The following is a 26,314-nucleotide window of genomic DNA, read 5'->3' as shown; positions in this document are numbered from 1 at the left end:
GGATTTCCTCTAAATAATAAATATAGATGAAAAAATCATGCTATTAGATTCAAAATTTGAATTTGGGTTTCACTATTTGGAGTCAAAATTTGCAAGTGAAAAGCCTTGCTTTAATATTAGTATAGATAGATTAAAGAATTTTAAAAAATCAAAATAGAAATAAAATAAAATAAAATTGTGTCTGTGTGGCTGCCTCGGTCATGTAGGGCAGTAAACGGTTTCTACGCTGCTTCAGTTGTTCCCGCGTTTTGAATCAATACAATTCAAATTTTGACCTTCACAGACCACGTATTTAATTCACTTCATATTTATCGTTAAAAAAGAATTTATGTCTTAATTTTCGGAACGAATATAACAATTCTAGATTGTAGACTGTGGTGACGATGTGTCCCACAAAATTGGACCACGAGTGTCAGAAGTGCTGAAACTAAAAATAAAGCAAATTAGTCGATTGCTGAGCTGTAAAGCAAGTAATATACTGACAACAAAAGTGCGAAATCCCAGTTTCAATCATTTGATTTTGAGCTGCTGTTTTAATCCCGCTTCTCTTTGTCCACTCGTTTACCACACGTCTTCTAGCTGCAGTCAAGGTCAATTCCACTGCTTCTACGATGTTGCCGCGGTTCCAACGACTGATTTAAGGAATCAGTGCTCTCAACAACACAACTTCTCACCCTAAAACTAAACTTTTTTTTTTTTTTTTTCTGTTTCTTACTGTTTTGGAGAGTTTAAGGCGCTGGTGCTTCGGTGATGGGAAGCTATGTCAGAATTTCTGGTAAAAGAGTTAAACTTTTTGAGCTATTTTCTGTTCATGATTGCGTTTGGGAGTGTTTTATTCAGTTTATGGATTTGAGATTTTTGCCTATTTGTTCGTTCCTATAATTTTGCAGCTCTGCTTTGGGCTGACATATTGGTCTCCTATGCTTTATTCGTGATGCAAAACTATTTAACCAAAGTCTGGAAAATAAGCTTTGTGAATGCTGCTGGAATTTTGAACATATGGGGAGGGATTTCCATGATTTTACCAGTTTTCTTTCTCTTCCTCGTCGACACGCTCCTCGGAAATCTCAAGATGCTTGTGATTTCCAGCATTTCCTATAGTTTGGTGAGTTTTAACCCTTTAAAGAATCCAAGAAACATAGAAATTTCAAGTTGATATATGTATGCTATTGTGAACTAGATCTATTTCTGTGTGTGTGTGAGGAGAGGGAGAGAGAGAGATAGGGATTCTTGATTTTTGAGGTCATTGTGTTGGCATAGAAAATGCTCAGCATCTATGTGAATTCAATCTGCAAAATGAGATCAATGTTCATATCAAATTCCATCTTATTTCACAGGGAATCGGATTAGTCACTATGTCTACGCCTCCGGTTCTTGCCAATGTTACTGGCACGTGCAACGACTACAATCCCAAATGCATTCACCGCGCACAAAAGGTTCTCTTCTTCATTGCAATGGCTCTTATAGCTGTGGGAGCAGCTGGCAACCTCGTCTCTGTCAAGCCCTTCCTTGATGAGCAACGCAATGATAATGAGCTCGACAGCACAAATGCAGGCGTAAGAGAAATCTGCAAGCTACCAGCTTTCGTTGTCGTGGCCATTGTGCCCATTGTTGGAGCAGTTGCACTTCCCTACGTGAAACCATGGTCCCTCCGGTTTGGAATCCCAGCAATCTGCACTGCTGCTGCAATGTTTCTCTTTCTGAGTGGCGTTTTCTTGAGAGGCTCGTGGGCGTATAAAGAGATGAAACCACAAGGGAGTCCAATAACTAGTGTCTGCAGAGTGTTCTTCGCTGCTGCTTGCAAAATATCTCTTCCTTTTCCAGATGATCATCAATATCTTTATAAGGAAAATGGGGGAAATGAGGGCTTCTCCCATACTCGAATTCTCAGGTGTTTTATTTATCTATTTTCTTGCAAGTTCAAAGGTTACAATGAGCTAATATTGTTGTAGCTTCTCATTTTCAGGTGCATGGAGAAGGCTGCTATTATACCTCCAAACACAAGTCCAGAAACTGCAAGCAAGAGTTGGAGGCTTTGCTCCATATCAGAAGTTGAAGATGCCAAAATCGCTGTGCGTATGCTCCCAATAAGCACCACCTTCATCGTTGTTGGGATCGTGTCCTCGTTTGGAAACACTTACTTCATAGAACAAGCAAATCGCATGAACAGAAGAGTAGGAAAATGGAATGTTCCTCTGCAGGTGCTTCTACTGCTATCACAGTGGGCAAAGCATCTTCTTTTCGCCTCAAATGCCAGACGCCTTATCAAGAGTCATAGAAAATACGGGCCTGCCATAGGAATGGGAATGGCGATGATATTCTCCATTCTTTGTTGCATAACCGCGGCCAAGATGGAGCTACGTAGGCTTGGAGTGATTGAGAAGCATGGCTTGCTAGAGAAACCGGATAGCAAAATTCCCATGAGTGTGTTTTTGCTGCTTTTCCAGTTCTTTCTGCTAGCAGGCCTTGACACATTCTTTGAAATGAGTGTTGCTGAATTCTACAAAGATCAGTCTCCTAAATGCATGAGCAACTACCTCAGCCATTTTGCTAAGGGAGTTTCTGGTCTGGGATTCATGAGCAGCGTGCTTTCAGTTTACGTCGTGGGGAAGGTGAGTGAGGCCGGAGGGGGCAAGAGCTGGTTTCAGTCCACGTTGAACAAGAGCCGTTTGGACCGGTATTACTGGGTGCTGGCCGGTTTAGGTTGCGTGAATTTAGTCGTGTTCGTGTTGGTGGCGTGCTGTTATAGGTACAGGACACCGGAGGAGGCGGACGGGGATGTGAACCATCCAGGAAGAGGAGGGACTTCCATACCACCAGATGAGAATGGTAGCAACCAATGCTGCAATTTGTTTGGTTAGGAGTTGGTAAAGATTGATTCATTAAGATTGATTCATTCTGATTCAATATTTGATTGTTTTTTAGTATTCTATTTTTGTGAATCTTAAGGTGCTTCTTTAAGATTCATTTTCTTCCATTATAGTGATCCTTTAGTAAATGTGAGTAGATGTTGATTGAATAGTAAAGGTGAAAGGTTGAAACACTTGTTTCCCTAAAGAATTTGTAGAGTCATTTTGGTGTTATGGAAGATGGTAAATGATTCTTTGTTAGTGTCTCTATAACTTGAAAGTAGTATATTTATGCCTCTAAAGGGATTTATAAAGACAGTATATGATTAGGTAAATAATAAGCATGAAATCATCATAAGCAAAGATTCACCATTCACACATATTTACAAGAACCTTTTTTTGTACCAAACATCTAGAAATATTCATTTTCAACAACTATCTATTTCTGCTGTTTGAGGAAACACGAGTTATAAATTGAATAAAGAAAAGAGAGAGATTGTTGCTCGCATTTCACTATACATTGTTTGTGTAATTTCTATACCATTAAAAACAAATAAAATATACATAAGATTGAAACAAATATTTAAGGAGCAGCAGTCTCTGGAGGTGAAGCAGATACAATGGTGTTGAAAAAAACAAAATAAATAAATTTTACAGTTCCACCAATTTCACACTATTTCTTCACCTTGTAACTTGAAGATCCAGCCGTTCTTGCCTGGTTCGCGACACGACAACGAGCAGCATTTCCTCGTTCTTGAGCTCATACGATCAGACTGAGAGCAGTGGCTACGAACATGAGAACTGATACAACATTAGCCTTCAACGCGGAGGAATCCATAGATATGTCGTGGGCGACAACATCATAAGCATTCCCACTCGCTTCGTCTTTCACTTTGATGCTCGATGAGCCTGAGATCGGTAACAAAGGGTTTAGTCTTTCAATAAACGAGCCAAGCTTCACTTAGGCTCGTCTAAGCTGAGAAATATGATCCAAGTTCAATCCACATATCTGTTTTTAGCTTGTTACTAATGTCATAACTTCCAACAGTCGATGCACATAACAGGGGAGACGAAAAGAAAAAGTGACATTATACTCACAGTTATATTGTGCCCATCCAATCGTCTGATTATCAAGATCGTACACAACAAGCTTGTCAGATAAGGCAATATCTGCAAGTTCATCAAGGTTCGATTTTTGAAATTAGTAAGACAGCCATCAGTTCCTAAAATCTACGTTTTAGTTTTTAGATTCTACAAAATGTCTACTGGCTACAATATATACCTCCTAAGAGAGTCAATTCTTGCCCATCCTTGGCCTGCATTCCGCTGACTTGCCAGCCGATGCAATATTCTGTATCCTGCGATTTGAAGTTATGTTTTGTATGAGTATAATGCACTAATACACGCTGAATTTTACGACCTAGTTTACTTACACGAACTTCAAACAGATAATTGTGGGGATAAACTTGCAGTGAAAGTGAGTTCTCAAATTGAAAAGTTATAACCGGGAATCCGTCGTCAATGCTGCACAAATACATGAAAGAAACCATTACATTGATTTCTGATTCAGGAGAAAGATGAATTCGTTGTGTAATATCAAGAAGTTTGTAGTATGCTTACTTGGCAGTGTACCAAAAGCATTTGAACTCATCCTCAACCATATGAATTACCATCTTCGGTTGCAACTCCATTATCTAAAGATCGAAAGATACTCAGGCGTGCTTGGTTTTGAGAGAGCTTTGGAAGGCAGATAAACGATACAAAAAAACAAAAAACAAAAAAAAGCAAAACAACCAAGATTGTGTCGCGCATACCATACTGATAACCTTCTCATACATGTCGGGGGGAAGATAGGCGAGGGTCGTGCCACTGTCGATTATGGCCCTCCGAGGGGGGCCTATGCCAAACAAACCTGTTGGGAGGTCTAGATTTTTATTGCCCACCTGAACTCCCTTCAGAATAAGATTATAATGAGCCCTAAGATAAGATTAGAAGTTCAATCAGATGATGTCCAGCAATGTCCAGCAAATTCAAAAACAACGGAAATTGTTTTACTTACTAGCTACAATTATAACATCACAACAGAAAAGAAATACGAAAAGAAGTAACGGAGCCACTCACTGATTTGGAACGAGTGGTGCTGTGCCTACTTTGGGATGCACGACCTCTCCCAAAGCAAATATGCCACCTCCCCTCCTACTGTCCAAGCAATGTGAAAAGATCTTCTTCACCTTTCCGGCCAAAGAAAGCTGTGAAAGAATGGATGTGTTTGCTTGTCCAAAACCGACAATCCCATCAACAGCCTGAGAAGACGAACCTAACTCTCCAGATTGTTTAGCCGAGCACCTATCTTAGATAAAGAGAGAAACATGTGAGGTGCAGAAAAGGAGCATAGTTATGTTCTCTTTGGACAGACGAAAGCAAGAACTTGGAACTGAGCAAACGTAAGATTACATATAAGGGTGTGTTTACTTTGATAGAAAATGTTAGAAAAAATATATTTTCCATCATTTTCACATGTTTCCTATGATAGATAATTTTCTCCGGTCAGGCTGGAAAATTTATTCGGGCAGCCCCTTTTCACTCCTTTTCTTACAAATGTTGGATAATATTATCCTATTGGGAAGGTGTGAAAATATTTTCCAACATTTCAATTTGTTTATCCATCTATTTCTAACAAAGTAAACACATGATAAAAAAAGGAGAAAAAGATAATATTATCTCACATTTTCTTATCCATCCTTTTCAAATGAAAATTTTACTACCAAAGTAAACACACCCTAAGAGTTATCCCAAGAATAGCTATAGAGATCCACTTTATCAACAGGATAGAAGCCTTAGAAGCTATGAAATGCAGGCAGAAGTGAAATACTTTATCATGTTGCCAATTGTTGAGTGATCGGCCCTTAAACCCGTTATCTAGTTTAGGGATGCAAGTAAACATGAGTAAAGAAACGATATTCACCCAAATGCTACAGATCCATCCATTGCTGAGGTTTGACTGTTTCCAGTTACTTGGTCGAATTTGAAGTTATCTCTTACAAAGTAACCCTCAGTTTTGCTCCCATCTCCATAAGTAACAGCATATTCGCAGTTCATTCCAACCTTGCAATTTGGGTTCGGACTATTAAACACCGTACCACAAAACTCTTGATCGCAAGTGATGAGCTGTCCAGTGGAGGAGGCCTTTATATCATATTGCATCAAGGATATCTGGTGAATTCAAAGAAAAATAAGTCCCATTAGCACTCATTTTAGTTCCAAGTCGAAACATGCTGGTTTATGAGATTGAGGGCTATCCGAGGGCGATCAAAGTAACTCTACAATCATCATAAATAAAAAGCTGAAAACCTATTCATGGAGATAAAAGGGCTAAAGAAATTAGTAAAATGGAAGGAAGAAACATACTCCAAGATCACTTTTTGTGGGACATTTTTCACAGTTATGGCAATTCACCCATAGAATATCACTTCCTGTATCAACCTGAACATGATAGTCAACTGGAGGAGTACCTATTGTAATTTTCGTGTAGTAAAGCCTGCATAAATGTATATTCATTAACCAATTATATTCATGCCCATGATCTATGAAACACAGAAAACTCTACTATCAAAAACACAAAACTCTTTCTCTCTCTCTCTCTCTCTCTCTCTCTCTCTCAAGTGTAGCTAGCTAAAACTAGATACATTCCACCTTCCTAAGTTTCTAACAATTTAAGCCACCAAATATCAATTTTTCTCCCAAGAAAACAACAGAATGCAATTGAAAACAAAGGATCACAAGCAAACAAAAAAATGCATAGATAGGTGAAAACACCATTTTTGGATCAAACCTACGCCGTGTTTGTGGGAGATCCATCGCCACCCAACTGAAAATCAACACCAGCAAGAACTCTGCCATGGCGCTTGGAATCATGGGCCTTCAGCACCCCAATTGGGGCCTTTCCCTTTGCGCCCCTACCATACTTGTGGTGGACTTCAAACACCACATTCCCCCTCACCACACACACCGCCTCAATCAGCAGCAACAAAATCAAAGAGACCCCAAAAGATCGCCTCCCAACAGAATCCATCGCCACCTCACCAAGAAATTTCGATCAAAAGCCAAAGAAAACCCAACCTATACGATCAAAAACGGATCTTGGAAGGGGGAAATTTTTCTTGGTAAGAATGGCATTGAATTTGAGAGGCTGCCAAAAAAAATGTTAAATTTTGTAACGAAGGGTGGGAATGGGGGGCGTGATCGAAGGTGCGACAGAAACAGAGATTAATCAACGGAAGAAAAGGGTTTGGTCTAAATTTAGCAACTTTTTTAGGAATTGTGAAATTGAAAGAGAATTCTCCCAGATGAGAACTTTTGCGCCATGGACGTGAGTGCCTCTCTCTGTTTATTCCAAACAAACTGACAGAATTTACTGACATTCTTCTCTTTGTATCAAAACAGTGAAAAGACTTCATCTTTTTCATGTGGATATTATAATAGTATTAGTACCATTTTTTTTGCTCCTACCTCCGGTTTTTAAATATTATAACTTCTTTATTCTAGTTTTCTTCTTTCTCAGAAAGTTCCATATCAATTCTTTGAAATAAATATCTTATCATGAACTAAAAATAAATTTCATATCTGGACAGACTGACTGGGCAGCATAATACAGACAACAATGTGAACACACTTTTCAATAATTATTTATAAAATAATATAAAGACAGATAGGTTGTGGGACATTGGGGTGCCAACAATTCTTTAACAATCATTTATTATAAAATAGGGAGTATTATTTCTGCCAATCCATTTGTTGTTTCCCTCATCTCTATATTGACCAATAACTGAGCAGCAGAACACAGTCAACAATGTGAACATATTTTTTTTTTAATATTTTAAGAAAAAACAAATCGAAAAATCAGGGCTTGAGCTGGTTCATAATGACCATCATATTGTTTTGTTTCATTCTCTCATTTCCTTCGGATTTCCCTTCGGTTTTACCTGGTTTGTCCCAAGTCAAACAGCAGCCAGTTGACTTCGTAATGTCGTGGTGGTTGCGGTGAGTTCAAACGGCATGCATTTGTCAAATTTATAAAAGGTGAGTTCTTTAAGCTCTTAGGAAATGCTACCTCGTACATCATAAATCAAGAAAGAGAAGATAATTTGTTCCTCACTCTCTCTACCCCTTTTGTGTGTGAGATATATATATATATATATATATATAGAGAGAGAGAGAGAGAGAGAGATGAAGCTAGATTAGTATGCCTTGATTTAGAAAGGGTACGTTTTATTCTTTTCTTTCAATATACATATTGCTCTGCTTTATGAGTGTGACATTGTTTTTCTGATTCCTCTGTTTCTTGATTCTGATATCAATAGCTGATTCGGCTTTGTGGAATACTGGGTTTTCACAGAGATTGTCTGCGTCACAAATATCCAAAAGTTCTGTACGAATTTCTGGTAAAGAACTGAACTTTTTTGAGATCTTGTTTGTGAAGAACATAAGTGTTTGAAATGGCAATGATTAAAAAATTTATTTAATCATGTCTAACATCTCAGTTTTTAGCAATCTGATGGAATCTTTTAAGTATTTTGAATATCTCATTTCCCCCAGTAATAAAGCTAGTTGGGTCTTTCTTTAATGCGTGGTCAATGCTGCCAAGGGGATTAATTTATAACCCCATAATGTTTGTTAAGAATAATTAGGTTAATAATTCCAAAAAAAATAAGAATACTTATACTATACATACATATTAATTGGAGCTATTCAGATTTAAGGTAAAATATGTATTTTTCGATTCCTCTGTTTCTTGATTGAAAGAAAGTGTTAATCCTAATTAGTATAATTCTTGTAGAAGGGTAGAGGAGATTGAGAGTCGATCCCAATTATGAAGAGCGCCGTCAGAATTTCTGGTAAATAATTCACTCTTTTTAGCTCTCAACATTAGGCATTCATACATTTGATTTCATTCAGACAATAACAATTGAAGCTATTCTTTGCAGCATTGCTGTGGGCTGACATATTAGTCCTCTACGCCTTGTTTGAGATGCAAGATTATCTCACCGAAGTTTGGGGGCTAAGTTTCACTCATGCTGCCGGAATCCTCAACATTTGGAATGGAATCTCTTTGGTTCTCCAACCCCTCTTCCTCTTCGCCGTCGGCACTTTTCTCGGAAACTTCGGCATGCTCGTAATCTCCAGCTCATCCTACACTCTGGTTAGAAACTCCGGCCTTTTTTTAAAGATCGTGTGACGGTGGACTCAAATTTGAGACCTTTAGCCTTAGAAAAATCCCTCTTAACTCGACTTTTTCTTCTATAGGGCATCTGGTTTTTGTTCATGTCAGCTCCGCCGGTTCTTGCCGGTTCAACCGGCACGTGCAAGGATTACGAGCAGGAATGCATCGGCACCACGCAGAAGGCTCTCTTCTACACGGGCATGGTGCTGATCACCATCGGAGTCGCCGGCAACAACGTCTCGGTGTATTCATTTCTCAAACAGCAACCAGAAAACAAGAGTAGTGGTGCGATCATAGGCTGTTTGAGGATACCAGGTATGATGATGGTGGCTATTGTAGGCTTGGCTGGAGCCATCGCGCTCCCATACATAAAGCCATGGACCTACCGGTTCGGAATCCCGGCGGTCTGCACTACTATTGCGAATATATCCTTCCTAACCGGTTTATGTTTCTGCAAATACGAACTCCCCGGTCCGGACCGGGACCGGATAGCCAACCTGGGCCGGATGTTTTCTCTCCGCATGTTTCCTATGTGGGTGACGTTTGTGATCTGTGGGGTCGTGTCCTCGACCGGGAACACCTACTTCGTGGAGCAGGCGAAGCACCTGGACCGGCACTTGGGGACGTGGGAGGTTCCAACTCAGGTATAGCGGCGTGTCCAAGGGGGCCGAAGCACACCCAACCAATATTTTTTATATGAAATAATTTTCTGCGTTTCCCCCCGTTCAGGTACTTCTCCTGGCTCAGACCTGGCTAGGCATGCTGCTGGCTGCTGTGGCCGGGGTGATTTTCAAGGGGTGGGGGATTTTAACGGCTAAGGCGTTCGGGGTGTTGTGTTGTGTGGCTGCAGCGGAGATGGAGAGGAAGAGGCTCGGCGTGGTGAGGAGCCGCGGACTGGTGGATAAACCGGATGAGGATGTTCCGATGAGCGTGTATTGGTTGCTCTTCCAATTCGTGTTGCTCGGGGGTGTTGAGAAGTTGTTGGAGAAGAGCGTGGCGGAGTTCGACGAGGATGGAATAAGTATCGGTGCGGACGGGAAGCCGGAGGATGAGTTGAAGGCGCGGTGCATTGAGATATTTAGCAAAGGGGTGTCGGGGCTGGGGTTCATGTGTGGGGTGCTTTTAGTTTTTGTTGTGGGGAAATTAAGTGCGAGGGGGGATAGACCCAACTGGTTTCAGTTCGACTTGAACCGGAGTCATTTGGACCGGTATTATTGGGTGCTTGCGGTTTTGACCGGTGGGAGCTTTGTCTTGTTCGTTGTGGGGCGTTTGTGTTGTGTGTGTGTGAGGAGGTGAGCAATTCATATCCCCTATTGCTTATATGACTTATGAGATTTTTTGTTGTATTTTTCTGCTATGGCAGTGGACTCGGTGGTACTAAAAGATTGTTGAAATTGATTCATTTCACATTTTTGTTAAATGTTAGTAGTCTCAATACCTCTAAATAACTATTTTGGCACTATTTACGGAACCATTTTTTATCCTTATCTTCTTCTTCTTTTTGGTTCCATTTATATGTTCTTTGATTTTCTTCTTCTATGTTCTTTTATTCTTCTGGTTTTGTTTGATCTTCTGCAATTTTTATCTTTTATCAATTTCCTTTTTCTTCTGCTTCTTCAAATGTAGCGTATTATATTTTTCTTAAACTTTTTCGATTCCAATCAATTAATTATCTCTCTTTGTTCTGTTCAATTTTATTGTAGTTTTTTTTTTTTGTTCTTCTCGTCCATCATAGAAATGTAACCATAAACAAGCTTGGAGAAAAATCCAAAATTCTGAATTTTAGTAAACTCAAAAGAAGAAGAAAAAATAAAAATACTTTGTATGTGTGCGTGAGAACAAGGAAGTGGTGAGTGTCTATGTATGTATATATGTGCCCCATTTCCTTCTTCAACAACGTTTCAAGCTTGTTTAATGGCGGTTGGGATTTTTCAAGAAGAGAAACCATTGGGTTGACAGAGAGAAGCAACCGCTTTGAGGTCTTGACAAAATATATTGTATTTTAAGTTTTCATCAAATTTTATCTTTTTGTAAATTTTAAAAAATTATATATACAGGGGTGTTTTGGGTAACGATGGTTATCATTATTATATTTTTTTATTTTTGTGATTAGAAGTAATCTTTACTTAAGTAAAGTGGTTAATTTAATATTTGCCTCATATCATTATGTGCGGATGCAAATATATGATGGATATCATCAAATAATTTGGCATGCCAATTATTAATGTATATGAATTATTTTTACTCTTCGAGTGGGTACGTTGAAGCACGTTTTGGAATAGGATCATTGTATCAACAATCAATATTGCACGTTGTTAACACATCATGACTTTAAATATACGTATTTTTTTTAGAACCATAAAAACAAATTAGACCATAATAATTACGTTCATGGATAGATTACAAATTCATTGTAAAATAAAGCTCTCTTTTATTTAATTTCTAACAATCATACTACCAATAAAAAGTAAAAGAAAATCTATTTGTACCGTTAGGGATGTCAATCGGGCCAACCCACTCGGTTTCGGGCCAACCCATTCGATTTCGGGTTATTTTCGGTTTGGGCTAGTCGGTTTTTTTATTTTTCGGGCTAAAATTTTTCGACCCTAACCCTAACCCACTCGATTTCGGGCTAGCCCGTTCGGGCCCACAAATTTACGATTTTTTTATATGGATAATCATATTATTGTAATAAAAATATGTCGTGCTTTTTAAATCAAAACATTTCGCCTTATTTTAGATACAAAAATTAGTGTTATTTTAATGTAAATTTACATAATATCTAATTTTAACTTTGTTTCCAATAAAAATTGTATATAGATTTAACATAAATTACTATCTTTCTTTGACTTTTATATCATAAATATTTATTATTGATCGTTAGAAAAAATCAAAACATATTATACAAGCATCAAAATGTTATTATCAATTAAAAGTAAAGTATTAAAGTTTAGAAATCAATTATTAAGAAAGTGTTCGGTTAATCGGGCCAACCCACTCGGTTTTCGGGCCAACCCTATCGGGCTCGGGCTATTTTCGGTTCGGGCCATTCGGGCTAAATTTTTTTCGGGCTAAAAATTTCCAGCCCTAACCCACCTTTTTTATCGGTCTATTCGGGCCGACCCGTCAGTTTCGGGCTTTTTTGACATCTTTAGGTACCGTTGTCAGAAGCGGCCTTCAGGCTTCAACCAACACGACATCGATTATCAACATTCAAGCGTCGTTTTATGAAAATAGGAAATTATGAACTCGATCAAATGATAGCTAAACATATATTTATTGGCAAAGTATTATCAAACAATAACATTTCTAAAAAAACATTATCAAATTTAGAGTACTAGTTCATATATACAAAATTTGATGGTAATTAAGTGTACTCCTATCAGAATCATCATTTTCAAGTACATAAAAAACAGTAGTAATCGTTTTGATATGTTCTAAAATTCGTTACAGGTTTCCTAGGATTCTGCTTGAGCCAAATCTATCTATTATATAATAGGTTACATATTGAAAACACTACATTCATCCTCAATCGTAGGTGGCATCTTCTTTATTCACTATTCTTTGTTATCTTAAATCATTTGTCCCACATTGAAAACATATCAAACTTTAGCAATTTATTACCTAAATAAAAGGTCATTCATCATTTGTAATGACCCGACTTTTTATTAAGGATTATATACTTTTAATTACTGATTAAGGATTGATTATGGTAATTAGAGTTCAGCATCCATTTATAAAATACGAACTTATATGAATTTGATAATTTATATATGTGATGATTTTTTTTTTTTTCAATAGATGATGCACTCAAAATATATTTTGAGTACATTAATTTATTGTGGAGAATTTAACACTGAAGTGTTAAATATGAATCTTTTATCGATTGTTTACTTAAGCCCATGAGTAATTTATTTTATGTTAGAAGCAAGCTCAAATGGATTTTATGCTTCAATAAGAATTAGGCTTATATGTCTTAATGTATTTAAATGAGTTTGGAACCTTATAATTAATATATTAATCTCTTAGATATTTTAATTAGAATAATCTTAAGCATGCTGAATCCTAAAGCATGCTGAAGAATTTTGAGCGCATGCTGAAGAAATTCTTCAGTCATACATGCAGGCTGAAGGTATTCATACCTGTAAGTTGAAAAAAATTCCACAATCCTCATCCATCCAAACCACCCCATTTTTCTTTAAAACCACAGCCATTTTCACCATTCTCACACCACCATTTTCAACTACTGCAGCCCAATTTCACAGCCAATTTTAAGGTAATGCAACAAAGAAATTTCTGCATCTTTCCATTCTCTTCCCAAATTGATTCCTAATTTTTGTGATATACAATATCTGCAGAGACTATTATCCACCTACTCAAGGTATCATCACCCTCAGGGAACCACCAATTCATACCAATTCATACGGCTGTTCTGATATTTCACAACATGTTTACATATGCACATATGAACTGAAATTTACAGACTAGTTCAGTTTCAAGAAAAGAATTTCAGATTTCAATAAGCATTTACAGTATTTGATTTCTGCTCAAAATCCTATGCTATTTTGTGAACTAAATTGTGGCTTGAACCTACTGTGTGTGTGAGTCGAAATCAGAGGGAGGCGGCAGCCGCGGTGGCTCGTCGCCGGCGACGGAGCGGCGGCGGTGAACCTGCCGTTGTCTCCGATCTGCCAAGAAAGAGAAAGAGGAGTTTCAGTTTTTAATTTAGAAAATGGAAAAAAGAAGGAAAATAGAAAAGGAAGAAATTAGGACTTACCTTAGGCTGCCGGTCGATGGAATCCAGTTGCAGTCGGCGGCGGACTCCAGCGGCTCACTCCAGCGGCTCCCAGTCGACGGTGCTCGCCGGAATCCAGTTGCAGCGGCGGTGGATTCCTCGGCTGGATACAGATCGAGAGAGAACCGAAGGGAGCAGGCGTCGGGTTCGGTGAGTGAAGGGAGAGCCGAGGGTGGCGCGGCTTGTCGCCGCTGCTCCTCCGGTGGATTCCGAGATGGGGCGGGCGGATTTCGCCCAAGGAAGAAGAGTGAGGTGGGCGGATCTTTCAAGAGAGAGAGAATGGTGTGAGGATGAGAGAGAGAGATAGAGGAGAAGAGAGGGGGGGAGAGTTCGGGGAGAGAGAAGGAGAGGCCGCGCCGCTCGCCGGCGGCGACGGCGCCGTTGAACGGCAGCGGTGGCGGCAGAAAACAGAGAGAGAGTCGGGAGAGAGAGAGGTCCGAGAGAGAGAGTGAGAAAGAAGAAAGAAGAGGCGCAGCTTGTGTGTTATGTGTGTGTTTGAGTGTATTTAGTGTGTGTGTATATTTAGGTTAGGATTTCAACCGGGTTTGGGCCGGGTTTGAGCCGGGTTTGGGCCGAAAATATTGGGCTCCGTCTTGGGCCGATTTTATTAATTGTTTGGGCCGAGACTTGGGTCGATTTTAATTAAATTGTTTGGGCCCTTATTTAATTAACAGATGGGCTTCGATTTAAATGTTTGGGCTCGGCCCTTTACAAATAAAATCTGATGGGCTTCTTTTAATTAAAGGATTTGGACCTATTTTAATTAAATTGTTTGGGCCTTATTCAAAGAAAAACATGATAGACTTAATTTATCTAATTAATTTGGGCTTATATCTATTTAAATTATTTGAGCTCTTAATTATTAATTTAAATTGAGCTTGATTAATTTAATTATATATTGACCTTTAAATTAATTATTTAAATGGAGTTCTTTATTTCAAGTATTTATAAATGGATTATAAAATGAAATATTTCGAGTTAAACTCTCATTTAAATTAATTCTTTTCAAAATGACTTATTAATATGGATTATTTGAAAATGATTAAATGATTTTAAAAATAAGAAAGCATGATCTATGATGATATAATTTATCTATGTAATATTATAGGATTTGTTTTTAAATGACGGAATATTTGACTTGATGACATAAATAGAACGAGTTATGATTAATGCGCATGTTGATGTTCGAATAAATAGTTTCGAACCTAAATGATAGTTATGTGATAATGTTTTGAGTTTAAGGTTTTGACGAGATAAGATTAATTCTTTCCAGTCCACATTAATTATTACTTGGACTCCTATTATTTATTAATAATGGGTCTCGAATTTATATTACTTGGGCTCCTACGATTTAATTGATTAAGTCCAATGAAATTTATTTATTTAACCCAATAAGAATTATTATTTTAGGCTTCTTTATTAATCCTAATTATTTTAATTAGTGATTAATATTAAAATTTACTAATTTTTTTTTAGGGTGATGATGGGCTCACTTATTGGGCTTCATGATTTTATTATCTTGGGCCTCATTTGTTGGGCTCTAGAAATTAATTGATGTTGGGCCTAATTTTATTAATGCACTGGGCTTCGAATTTGTTCTTTTGGGCTCGAATTAAATTCCTTTTGGGCCTTGATTATTTTATTTTAATTGGGCCTTCATAATTATTCTATTAAGTTTAATTAGAGAAAATTTAAGACTTACTAATTATTAATTAGTAAGTGAATTAGATTATTTTAAGATGAGTAGATTATTAAAGATTAATAATCTGACCTCATAAGACGAGATTTAATTCCTTAAATAGGATTAGCATCTCATAATTTAATTAAAGGAATATGAGTCATGCATAATCATTTCACGCATCCTCATTTATTGAGATTTTTCGAGAATTAGAATCTTATTTTATTTTCTCGGATTAAAGGTTAAGCACCAGAGTTAGAGCTAAACCGTGAGTCTGCTATTCAGGTAGGCTTTCTACGTATAAACTAAAATTATATATTAGAATTGTTAAGACTTTATGCTTATGAATTTAAATGATATTGTCAATGCCTAAATGCTTTATGTTTTATTATTAATTGCCTATCTGATGTTAATCGAATTCGGATTCTGTATGGGACCGCAAATCCCTTCGGAATTAGTGTACACCTTGTGATCGTGAGTCATCTAGCGGGTTGGCCGATCATAGTGTCCGTAGAGGGAGGCCTCCTTCTCGGCACGAGTTACTGATATGGTAATTAATGATATAAAATACCTGCGCGGGTTATTGATGAAAGAAATGATATTATGTTTGGTAAATACGAGTCTTTAAAGGAAAACCCTCGTATCTTACTACTGTTGAAAGGCTTGACAATAAAATATTATGCATGTATGTAAATTTCGGCAAGTGTCCACTAAGTACTTTTGTACTTAGCCCTGCATGTATTTTTAAATGTGCAGGTTGAGCTGTGATCGAGGATGTAGTGTGCGAGCGGAGCTTCTGTCAATCTAGGATGAGTACCTCAGAGTAGAGTATATGTCTTCATACATATATTCAAATTGTTATTCCGCTGCGAACACTGATTATGTTAAGATATTATGTCAAACAATATGTATTATTTAATAATGTACTAAAACTATTGAGTACCCCGTTTTGGGATAATATTATGTACGGTCCCCTTGTGGCCTTCATTGATATCTAGATATTTCGATTAATTTCCTTATACAAGTCGAGTCATCAAGAAACCGAATATGCCCCTTTCTTACTCCCGCTCCTAAATTCCCTCCCTTAGTCGCGGTTTCCCCGAATTTGCTATCCTTAGCAAGTGCGGTCGTGACATCATTCCTACATTAGACATTCATTATTCCCACATTGATATTATATTAAACTTTATCATGGAAAATTTTGAATTACTACAAAATATAAATTTTTGTATCCACCAAGTGAGTTAAAATTGTATGTTTGTCACATAACTATGACTTTCATTACAATACATCCATAACATAAAATATGAGAAAATAAATTAAATTGTTGCAAAATATAAATTTAATAACTAAAATGGCACATTTAAAATATATAATAATAAAAAAATAATTACAAAAATAGTAATGGTGAAATTACGTCACAATGATGTTCATAATTTTTTTTATTCATCAAAAAATTTAGGCCCCACATCAAACATTTAGTAGACATAATCATTTAGATAACTTAAGAACTTCGATTTCACAAGAGAATATATTTGTTTGAGGTACTTTTGTATTAGAAATTGTAGTTTTTATAAATTCTAGGCAAAAAAATCAAAGAAATGGAAAAAAAAATAGAATAAAAAATGTTATTAAAACTTTTAGCATATGCATTCAAGAGTTTGTATTATCATGTCAGTTGATATTTCTATTTGAATTTGTCATCATTTTTAATTCTTTATTATTTATATATTTATATTCACTACAAGAAAACGCGGCTCTAACGACCGAATTTTCGGTCGTTAAACTCGAAAAAACGGTCGTTAAAGACCTAACGACCGAAACAACGATCGAAAACTGTGGTCGCCGTTTTGTTCGTCGTGTGGTCTTCAACGACCGTTTTTTTTCGGTCGTTGAAATTTAACGACCGAAATTTAATTATAACGACCGTTTATTCGGTCTTTAAAACCGTAGCCAAGCTCCCAGGGACGACTAATTTGTGGACTCAACGACCGAATTGCGGTCGTTGAGCAACGACCGTTTAAAAACGGTCGTTGATCTTCTGAGATCATCAACGACCGTTTAATAACGGTCGTTGATCAACGAACGAAATACAGTCATTGAGTCCCGATTTTCGGTCGTTGTTCAACGACCGTTATTAAAACGGTCGTTGATCTTCCGAAAGTATTAACGACCGTTTTTAACTCGGTCGTTGTTTAAAGACCGAAATTTCGGTCGTTAGAGGTCGTTTTTCCTATTTTTTTCAGTCAGTTCGTAACGACCGTTTTTTTTTAATTTCGGTCATTGTTTAATTTCGGTCGTTTTTTTTATTTTTTTGTTTTTTTGTTTTGTATTCCTGTTTTCAATTATATAGCAATCTATAAATTATTCAAAATCATGAAGATGAGCAAAGTAGAAAGACATCAAATAACAAAGTAGCAAATCATAAAATATGTCAACAAGTTTAGAAATTCAGTATTCAAAGTATAGTATCTAACAAACGATAGTAAATAATATAATCAGAGGTCCGGGTGGGTCCCATCAGAGGCGTCGGAGGGGGACTGTGCATGATATCCTCGCATGAGGAGGGCGATCTGGGCTTGCATCTCCTGTATAGCCCTGCTCTGAGCCTCCTCGCTCGCTCTCCTGACCTCTAGCTCCCTCTGTGTGGAGCTCAGCTCCTCCCTCAATGTAATGAGCTCATCTCTCGAGGCAACATGGAAAGGAAACTGGGAGGATGATTATAGAAGGATGACTGAAGATTACGATTAGGATTTCAAGAAGGATGATTGAAGATTGAAATTTCAACACAACAACAAAACCAAGGCGGTAGTCATTGCTACCGCCTCCGCCTCTCCCCCACCGGCGGCCCAAACTCTAATTAATCACAATCATACTTAATCGTCTCTCCCCCACCGGCGAAACTATCATGCTTAATTATAATTAAAACATGCTCAACGCAATTAATCATGCTAAATCATATATTTCGCATCTCCCCCACCGGCGATAAAGCGAATTAAATAAATTTAAATATTATAAGTTCTTTAAATAGAAATTAACCTTCCTAAGTTCTTTAAATAGAAATGAACCTAACTAAGTTCTTTAAATAGAAATGAACCTAACTAAGTTCTTTAACTAAATCTAATATATATAAACCTAACTAAGTTATTTAAATAAATCTAATATTTACAAATAAACCTAACTAAGTTCTTTAAATAAATCTTATAAAATAAATTATCTTACTAAGTTCTTGTTCTTTAAACAAATCAAATACAAATGAACATATATAATTAATATATAATTTCACATTACATTCAAACTAAATTCACATTAATTCACATATACTATACAACACAACAACTAAATTTCACATTAATTCATACTAATATAATTAACATAAATTTGAAACATAGCCTACATTAATTCACATATAATTCATACTAAGTTCTATGTAAATTTCTCATTAATTCACATATAATTAACCTAAATTCATATATACTAACATACCAATATTAACCTAAATTCAAATTAATAGCCTACATTATATAAGTTACACGAACTAACCTACAATCTCTTATTCCGGCAACGGCAGGAGCTTTCCGGCGAGGGCAGGGGCGGTCCGGCGAGGGCAGGGGGCTGGGAATTAGAGTTAGGGTTAATAATTGATGAAATCTATAAAAAATAATTAATTAGGGTTAGGATGAATAATTAATTAACTTACCGTAGAGTATCACGTCGACGGAGAGCAGCGGCGGCGGCGTCGGCGTCGCGTCGGACGGAGAGAAGCAGCAGCGGTCGCGTCGGACGGAGAGGAGCAGCAGCGGCGGCGTCGGTGGAGGTGGCCGTTCGATGGACGGAGGCGGCGGTGTCGGGAACGGCGAAATCGGCGGAAGGAGGCGGAGAATCGGAGGAGGAAAGGGTGGAGAAGAAAATGGGGGAAAAATTAGAAAATCTAAGTTAAGTCCGCGACTTCAACGACCGATTAGACATATAACGACCGAAAAACGGTTGTTGACAATTTTAATTATAATATTAATAATTTCGGTATACAACGACCGAAAAACGGTCGTTAAAAATAATTATTAATTATTTCTTTTTTTTAGTTCTAATATAAAGACCGAATTTCGGTCGTGAATATTAAATATATTTAAATAAATTAAAATACAACGACCGTTAACAAACGGTCGTTAAATATTTCCGAAAACTTAAAAATATCAGAACTCAAATTAAGGTAACGACCGTTACAAACGGTCGTTAAATTAAAATTATATCAAAATTCAATAAAAAATCACCAACGACCGGCAAACGGTCGTAGATACGGTCGTTATAAATTAACGACCGTTTCATTCGGTCGTAGGAAATAAAAAAAATAAGATTTAAAATATTAAACAAAACGGTCGTTAATATTAAAATTTCGGTCGTTAAGGCCGCCTTTTTAAAGACCGAAAATTTCGGTCGTTAATTTCGGTCGTTGGAGCCGCTGTTTCTTGTAGTGATTAAATATGTATTTTGTATTGTTTGAATTTGGGGTGGATCTGGATCCCATAAATTAAAACCTATGATGCACGGATTCTTCAAAAATTAGCATGTACGGCGAATCGAATTCTTTTAGGGTGCGATTCTCTCGGATTCTCGTCGGATTCGCACCCTATTCGCCACGCGTCGTATCTTTTAAAACAATTTATAAAAATAAACCGGATTCGCAAATTCCATAGGCGAAATTCACGTATCTCGTGCACGAAAGGCCTACACAAGGTTATTTTGATAATTTTATTTTCAGTTATGACTTATATATTGGACTAATAATATTTGAATCGTTATATTGTTGCTCAATTAACTTATATAATTGAAAATGCTTAACTTTTGGATAAAATAAAATATAAATTACATATAATTAATTTAAGAAAAGTTAAATTGTATATATTTTATAAGAATTATATATCATAAAATTTTAATAATTAGATGTATCCTTGCCGAATCGCACCCTATACTTTTTAAAAATCCGTATCCCCTTACTGGTATCGTATCGCCCCCGCATCCACACCTCCGTACCTATGTAACATAGATTAAAACGGATTTGAATTTGGTATTTACACTACAAAAAAACATATCGGACACCGACGGAATTACCGACGGAAAATAATCCGTTGGTAATCACCGACGAAAAAGCGGCGGAATTCCGACGAAGATATTTTCAAAATTTTGCCGACGGAATTATTAGCGACAGAAAATAATCGTTAAATATTATTCATTATTTTTCATTTATTTTTTTAGTATTTTTTTTAATTTACCGACGGAATAGCGACGGAATTAATAGCGACGGAAAATATTCCGTCGCTAAATATGATTTATTTATTTTTTTAATTTTATATTTTTTTATTTTTTAATTAATAATCCGTCGGTAATTTCGTCGGTATATATTATTAATTTTTTTGTTATTTTTATTTTTTTTAAAATATTTTTATTATTTTTTAATTAATATTCTAATTTATTCTTATTTTTAAATTATTGAGAATATTTTAAATTTATTGTTATTTTCAACAATAATATATACTCCCTCCGTCCCCAAAATAAGTTCCTCTTTGGGGACGGCACGGGTTTTAAGGAAAATGGTATAGTGTATTGATAGTGGAGAAAAATATGTTATAATTAGTATTGGGAGTGGTGAAAAGGTGAAAAAGTGTTATAATTAGTATTGGGAGTGGTGAAAAAGTGAAAAGTAAGAATAAATAAAGTATTATTAGTGGTGGGGTAGTTGTCCAAAAATAGAAAGAAAGAAAGAGGAACTTATTTGGGGGACGTCCCAAAATGGAAAAAGAGGAACTTATTTCGGAGACGGAGGGAGTATATTTTTTTAACTAACTATAATATTAATATTTTTTATTATTTTAAATTCGATCGTATATTTACCGTCATTCTTTCGTCGGCACCACAAGTCTTAGATATGACTTCAGCATATTCTAAGGTTATGAATAAATGATATTGTATATTAAAATAGAGTTTAAATGAATTAATAGGTGATACTTATATCAATAATACGCGTGTTCTGTACTGGTGACCACTCGAAAAGAACTTCAAGGTTAAGCGTGCTCGAATTAGAGCACAACTAAGATGGGTGACCCACTGGGAAGTTCGTCTTAACGTATGCAATTAACTTCAAAATACATTAGAAATACCAAAATACTTGTGGAGAATAAAGCTAGATTGAAAAAAAAAATTATTTTATTATTTTTCGTAAAAAAAAATAGCGACGGAATTCATTTCCGTCGGTATTAGCGACGGAATTTTTCGTCGCTATTTCCATCGCTGATTTCAGACGACGCCTGCGTCACGGACGGTCCATCGGTAATTTTTTTACCGACCACTTTTACAGCGACACACGGCAGCCGTCGTTGATCTGTTGGTGATCGAAATTAGCGATGGATTTTTGGCGATTAGCGATGAAAAATTCCATCGCTAATCGCCCAGTTTCTTGTAGTGTTATGAGATCCGACCCGTTGCCATCCCTACTCGTTCACTTTAATATTTTAATTTTGGGTTAATTTCTTCTAACGAAAAACAACGTCGTTGTATCTCAATGACGAATTATCTATGTCAAGATTCAGGCATTCCAAATCAACTTTAAGTTGAGAAAAATAAAAAACGAGTCAAAAATTGAATAAGTTTAAAACTCATATATTTATAACTATGTTTTAAAGTTCATGTTAAATACCAAAAATAAGTAAAGTTCATGTATTTATAAGTAGGATTTAAAGTTCATGTTAAATACCAAAAAGTGAGTAAAGTTCATTATTTATATACTCCCTCCGTCCACAAAGATTTGATGTTTTTTTTTTTTTTGGAAACCTACTTTATACTTTAAATCTCATTCACACTCAATATTTACACAATACTCATCTTTTACTTTTACAATTTGACGAGCCTCATATTACCCTTTAACAATAAAATTACATTTTCCAACTTTTTATTTAAAACTCGCGTCCTCCACTACACCACACGCCCTTTGTGGATACGGAGGGAGTATCCATTACCCGAATAATAATAATCCACATTAAATCAACACAAGTTATGAGCATAAGCAGAAAGCTGCATAAGCAGTTAACGCATGCACAGCGGGTAGATGGCAGACAATTAGACCTATCAAATATGGCCTTTAAGGTAAAAGGAACGGAGAAATGAGCTGTATTACTATATTAGTATTTGAAAGTTACATGTGGAACAACATGACATAACTATGAATCTGGGAGAGGTTATTTAAGAAAAGCTTGGTCGCTCTAAATTACTACAAAAACAAAGAAAGCTTGCTCGCACTTCTCTCAGGCATTAGGAGTGAAGGTATTATTCTGTTGGACATACGAATTGTTTCTGCATCTTCTGTAACTTAGATTTGGAGATTTTAATTCTTTTTCAGTAAAATATGGATTTTTTGATTCCTCTGTTTCTTAATCCTAATTAGTATCATTCTTGTAGAAGGGCAGAGGAGATTGAGAGTCAGTCCCAACTATGAAGACCGCCGTCATAATTTCTGGAAAATCATTCAACTTTTTTTTAGCTCTCAACATTAGGCATTCATACATTTGATTTCATTCAGACAATAACAATTTGAAACTATTCTTTGCAGCATTGCTGTGGGCTAACATATTAGTCTTCTACGCCTTGTTTGAGATGCAAGATTATCTCACAGAAGTTTGGGGGCTAAGTTTCACTCATGCTGCCGAAATCCTCAACATCTGGAACGGAATCTCCTTGGTTCTCCAACCCCTCTTCCTCTTCGCCGTCGGCACTTTTCTCGGAAACTTCGGCATGCTCGTCATCTCCAGCTCATCCTACACTCTCGTCAGAGACTCCGGCCTTTTTTTTTTTATAAATTTTAAAGATTGTGTGTGACGGTGAACTCAAATTTGAGACCTTTAACCTTAAAAAATCCCTTGACTCAGACTTATTCTTTTATAGGGAATCTGGTTTCTATTCATCTTCATCGCTGCGTGAATGATTCTATTGCTCGGATCCGGCGGTTGCTTACTGATGAATCACAGTTTTTAATTTGTCGCTGACCGTGTTTTACATGCGTTCTCTAATTTTGGAGATGAAAAAAATCCAGTTACCTGTAATAAAATTGGATCTTTATTACTTATGCTTAACTTTAGCTCTCGGAAGCTGCTGATAGTGTTATCCATGATTGTGTTGATTAACTGTTGTTTGTGATATTATTTCATAATTTTGCATTGTACTTAAATATATGCACCAAAATCCTTTAAGAGAGTGATAATTATCTGTTGTCAGCGACGACTAGGAGACTCCTATTTTTTCCACAATAAATCAGATGATTTTATACTGGGTAGTGGTAAAAAGTAATGTGATAAACAGGAAAATTTATTTTGTTTAATTGCTTGAATACAAATCTAATCTTCAGTTGCCCCTAGAAATTGGTATTTACGGGCTTTATTCAGAGATGATAATTGTGTATGTCTGATAGAAATATGAAATTCCTATGTGACCAAAAATTCTTATCCGACAATGATATAGTGTCATGCAAAGAGATGATGATGGCATGCATTTTTTTTTTATATAAATTTTATTTTTATTTATATGAAGTATTGACAATAATATTAAAAAGTTTTATTTTTCCGTCGAAATTCTACAGTCTTATCAATGTTATGTTCAATGGAATGCAGGAGCTTGCAATGACTGTTTTTAGGCTTCCTGTGTTTTTCAAGCAGAGGGACAGCCTGTTCTACGCAGCTTGGGCCTTCACGTTGCCAATTTGGGTGCTTTGTATTCCCATCTCTGTCGTGGAGTCTGCATTGTGGATCATCTTCACCTACTACACCATTGGATTTGCACCTTCTCCTGTTAGGTACTTTGCAAGTGAATATTCAACAAGAAAGTATAAAAATGAGGAATGTGAAATGGCTGTTTTGATTGATTCTTGATTTGCTATGTGTACTTTTTTCAGGTTCTTCAAACAACTGTTGGCCTTCACTGGGGTGCATCAGATGCCTCTCTCCCTCTTCCGTTTCATTGCTGCAGTAGGAAAAACTCAAGTCGTTGGTATTTGTGTTGGGAGGCTTTGTTGTTGCAAAGGGTAAATAAACAATCAAGCATCTTTCTTTCCTATGAACAGAATTTTTAGTAAATAAACAATCAAGCATCTGATCATATATTATCTATTGAGTGATTGTTTTGAACTGATGAATGTTGGTTTTGATGATATCCAAAGATTGGATGATATGGGGTTACTACATCTCTCCTATGATGTACGGACAGAATGCAATCGCCATTAATGAGTTCCTCTCTGATAGATGGAATGCAACTGCGCCTGCTAATTCATCTGAGTCAACTGTAGGCAAAACCTTTCTCAAGGACAGAGGTTTGTTCACAACAGAGTCGTGGTACTGGATCTGCATCATAGCTCTCTTTACCTTCTCTCTGCTGTTCAACGTTCTCTTCGTTGCTGCATTGACATACTTGAACCGTAAGTACCACCAACCCCCTCCTACTTCACATTTCTGCTGGGGAAGATGGTGATTTGACGTGTGTGCTAACTGTTTTTTCGCTGCTTGCTCTCAGCTCTGGCTGATATATCACAAGGCCATCATAAGCGATGAAAACGAGGAGAGCAAGAACAAAAAACTGTGACAAATTTGGGTTTTCTATCTTTAGACCGATTACGAGCCTGAACAAAAAATTCGAACCCTCGAATGTGGACATGAATACCACAATGAGTGCATAAAGAAGTGGTTGCTGATGAAGAATAGTTGCCCTGTGTGCAAATCCCCAGCCCTGAGAGTCGATTGATGTTGGCCGAAAAGTTTGAACCTCTTGGTAATTATTCTATAATCAAGAGTACTTGATTCATGTATTATATTTTTGTATATACATGCAAAAATATTACTGCCTCCCAAAATGTATAGACCCATTTGTTTGTGGTGCTTATCATGAAACATGGAGTAGTATTTAATTTCCTACTTGAATTTGCCATGTTCTGATTCACACATAGTCACTGCAAGAAGAATCTGACTTCTTTTTTGGTACAATTTTGATGTGTTTTTAGTTATTTATTTTTCATTCCGATGATTGTTTTGATTATTTTTGGAATATTCTGGTTATGTTTTATTTTATGATTTACAATTTTTGTGATTAATATAGTAACACGTTTAATCAAAAGTGAGGTTTAATAACGTATGCGTACAAATAAATTAATTAATTAAATATGTTTGCATATATTTCCTCCGTCCCATTTATATAAACTTGTGTTTTTATAAAAGATATTCCCTCTGTCCCAACCTTTGGTATTCATTTTGAGAGTGACACGGATTTTAATAAAGTGGTTAGGTGTGTTATGAGTGAAATAAAAGTCTCACCTTTTATGTGAGTGTTAAAATAATAAAAGTGGAGTAATGATTCCACCTACTTTTACTAAAAATAGAAATGAATACTAAAATGTGAGACATCAAAAAAAGAAAAGTTGGATACTAAAAGCTGAGACGGAGGGAGTAATATTATTTTCCACTCATTTACTAATATATCTTTATTTTATTCTTTAATTTACTTCAATTTTAATTCATCATTAAATAATAAATATGAATATATTAGAAAGTTTATTTATATATTTTCTTTTTCAATAATGTCTTCATAATTTTTTTTTTTTTTTTTGTAAATTTCAATTAACCCATATAAATAAAAAGGGTCCCCTTTTCAAAATGCTTGGAAGTGTTCTCCCCGTTCGCTCACCTAAAGAAATTGAAAAGGATATGAGTGGAAAATTAGCATTTAGCAACCGTTGTAATCGT

At 36.3% G+C, this 26,314-nt stretch overlaps 3 protein-coding genes and 1 long non-coding RNA gene across 7 annotated transcripts; 3 read left to right on the top strand and 1 right to left on the bottom strand.

Moving 5' to 3' along the window:
- Positions 1 to 504: 504 nt before the first annotated feature.
- On the top strand, positions 505 to 3,107 carry LOC131022597 (protein NRT1/ PTR FAMILY 5.5-like). 2 transcript variants are annotated; one of them, XM_057952107.1, is made up of 4 exons: positions 505 to 775; positions 891 to 1,105; positions 1,338 to 1,891; positions 1,967 to 3,107. In XM_057952107.1, the coding sequence occupies exons 1-4, from the start codon at positions 751 to 753 to the stop codon at positions 2,859 to 2,861; spliced, it is 1,689 nt and encodes a 562-aa protein (XP_057808090.1). In that variant the 5' UTR covers positions 505 to 750; the 3' UTR covers positions 2,862 to 3,107. The 2 variants fall into 2 exon arrangements, with proteins under 2 accessions (XP_057808090.1, XP_057808091.1); XM_057952108.1 differs by lacking the exon at positions 891 to 1,105 and having other exon boundaries at positions 522 to 775.
- A 193-nt stretch (positions 3,108 to 3,300) lies between these two features.
- On the bottom strand, positions 3,301 to 7,403 carry LOC131022598 (aspartic proteinase 36-like). Of its 2 annotated transcripts, none has more exons than XM_057952111.1 (10): positions 6,682 to 7,403; positions 6,258 to 6,387; positions 5,815 to 6,062; positions 4,971 to 5,195; positions 4,664 to 4,826; positions 4,470 to 4,543; positions 4,283 to 4,373; positions 4,132 to 4,207; positions 3,948 to 4,019; positions 3,301 to 3,758 (listed from the first exon to the last, which is right to left on the bottom strand). In XM_057952111.1, exons 1-10 carry the CDS (start codon positions 6,762 to 6,764, stop codon positions 3,610 to 3,612), a joined length of 1,311 nt encoding a protein of 436 aa, XP_057808094.1. In that variant the 5' UTR covers positions 6,765 to 7,403; the 3' UTR covers positions 3,301 to 3,609. The 2 variants fall into 2 exon arrangements, with proteins under 2 accessions (XP_057808094.1, XP_057808093.1); XM_057952110.1 differs by having other exon boundaries at positions 6,686 to 7,387.
- A 239-nt stretch (positions 7,404 to 7,642) lies between these two features.
- On the top strand, positions 7,643 to 10,489 carry LOC131022596 (protein NRT1/ PTR FAMILY 5.5-like). 2 transcript variants are annotated; one of them, XM_057952106.1, is made up of 6 exons: positions 7,643 to 7,928; positions 8,210 to 8,290; positions 8,686 to 8,743; positions 8,834 to 9,048; positions 9,153 to 9,713; positions 9,799 to 10,489. In XM_057952106.1, the coding sequence occupies exons 3-6, from the start codon at positions 8,719 to 8,721 to the stop codon at positions 10,363 to 10,365; spliced, it is 1,368 nt and encodes a 455-aa protein (XP_057808089.1). In that variant the 5' UTR covers positions 7,643 to 7,928; positions 8,210 to 8,290; positions 8,686 to 8,718; the 3' UTR covers positions 10,366 to 10,489. The 2 variants fall into 2 exon arrangements, with proteins under 2 accessions (XP_057808089.1, XP_057808088.1); XM_057952105.1 differs by having other exon boundaries at positions 7,643 to 8,110.
- Positions 10,490 to 22,791: 12,302 nt separating this feature from the next.
- LOC131022594 (uncharacterized) lies at positions 22,792 to 25,495 on the top strand. The gene is made up of 4 exons (XR_009101349.1): positions 22,792 to 24,378; positions 24,478 to 24,606; positions 24,742 to 24,996; positions 25,092 to 25,495. It is a non-coding gene; the product is annotated as an uncharacterized LOC131022594 (long non-coding RNA).
- The last annotated feature ends 819 nt before the right edge of the window (positions 25,496 to 26,314 follow it).

Source organism: Salvia miltiorrhiza, chromosome 4 (genome assembly GCF_028751815.1).
Source record: "Salvia miltiorrhiza cultivar Shanhuang (shh) chromosome 4, IMPLAD_Smil_shh, whole genome shotgun sequence".
NCBI lineage: Eukaryota > Viridiplantae > Streptophyta > Magnoliopsida > Lamiales > Lamiaceae > Salvia > Salvia miltiorrhiza.
Note: the sequence above shows the minus strand (reverse complement) of the source record. Positions and strands in the feature narration are given on the sequence as shown.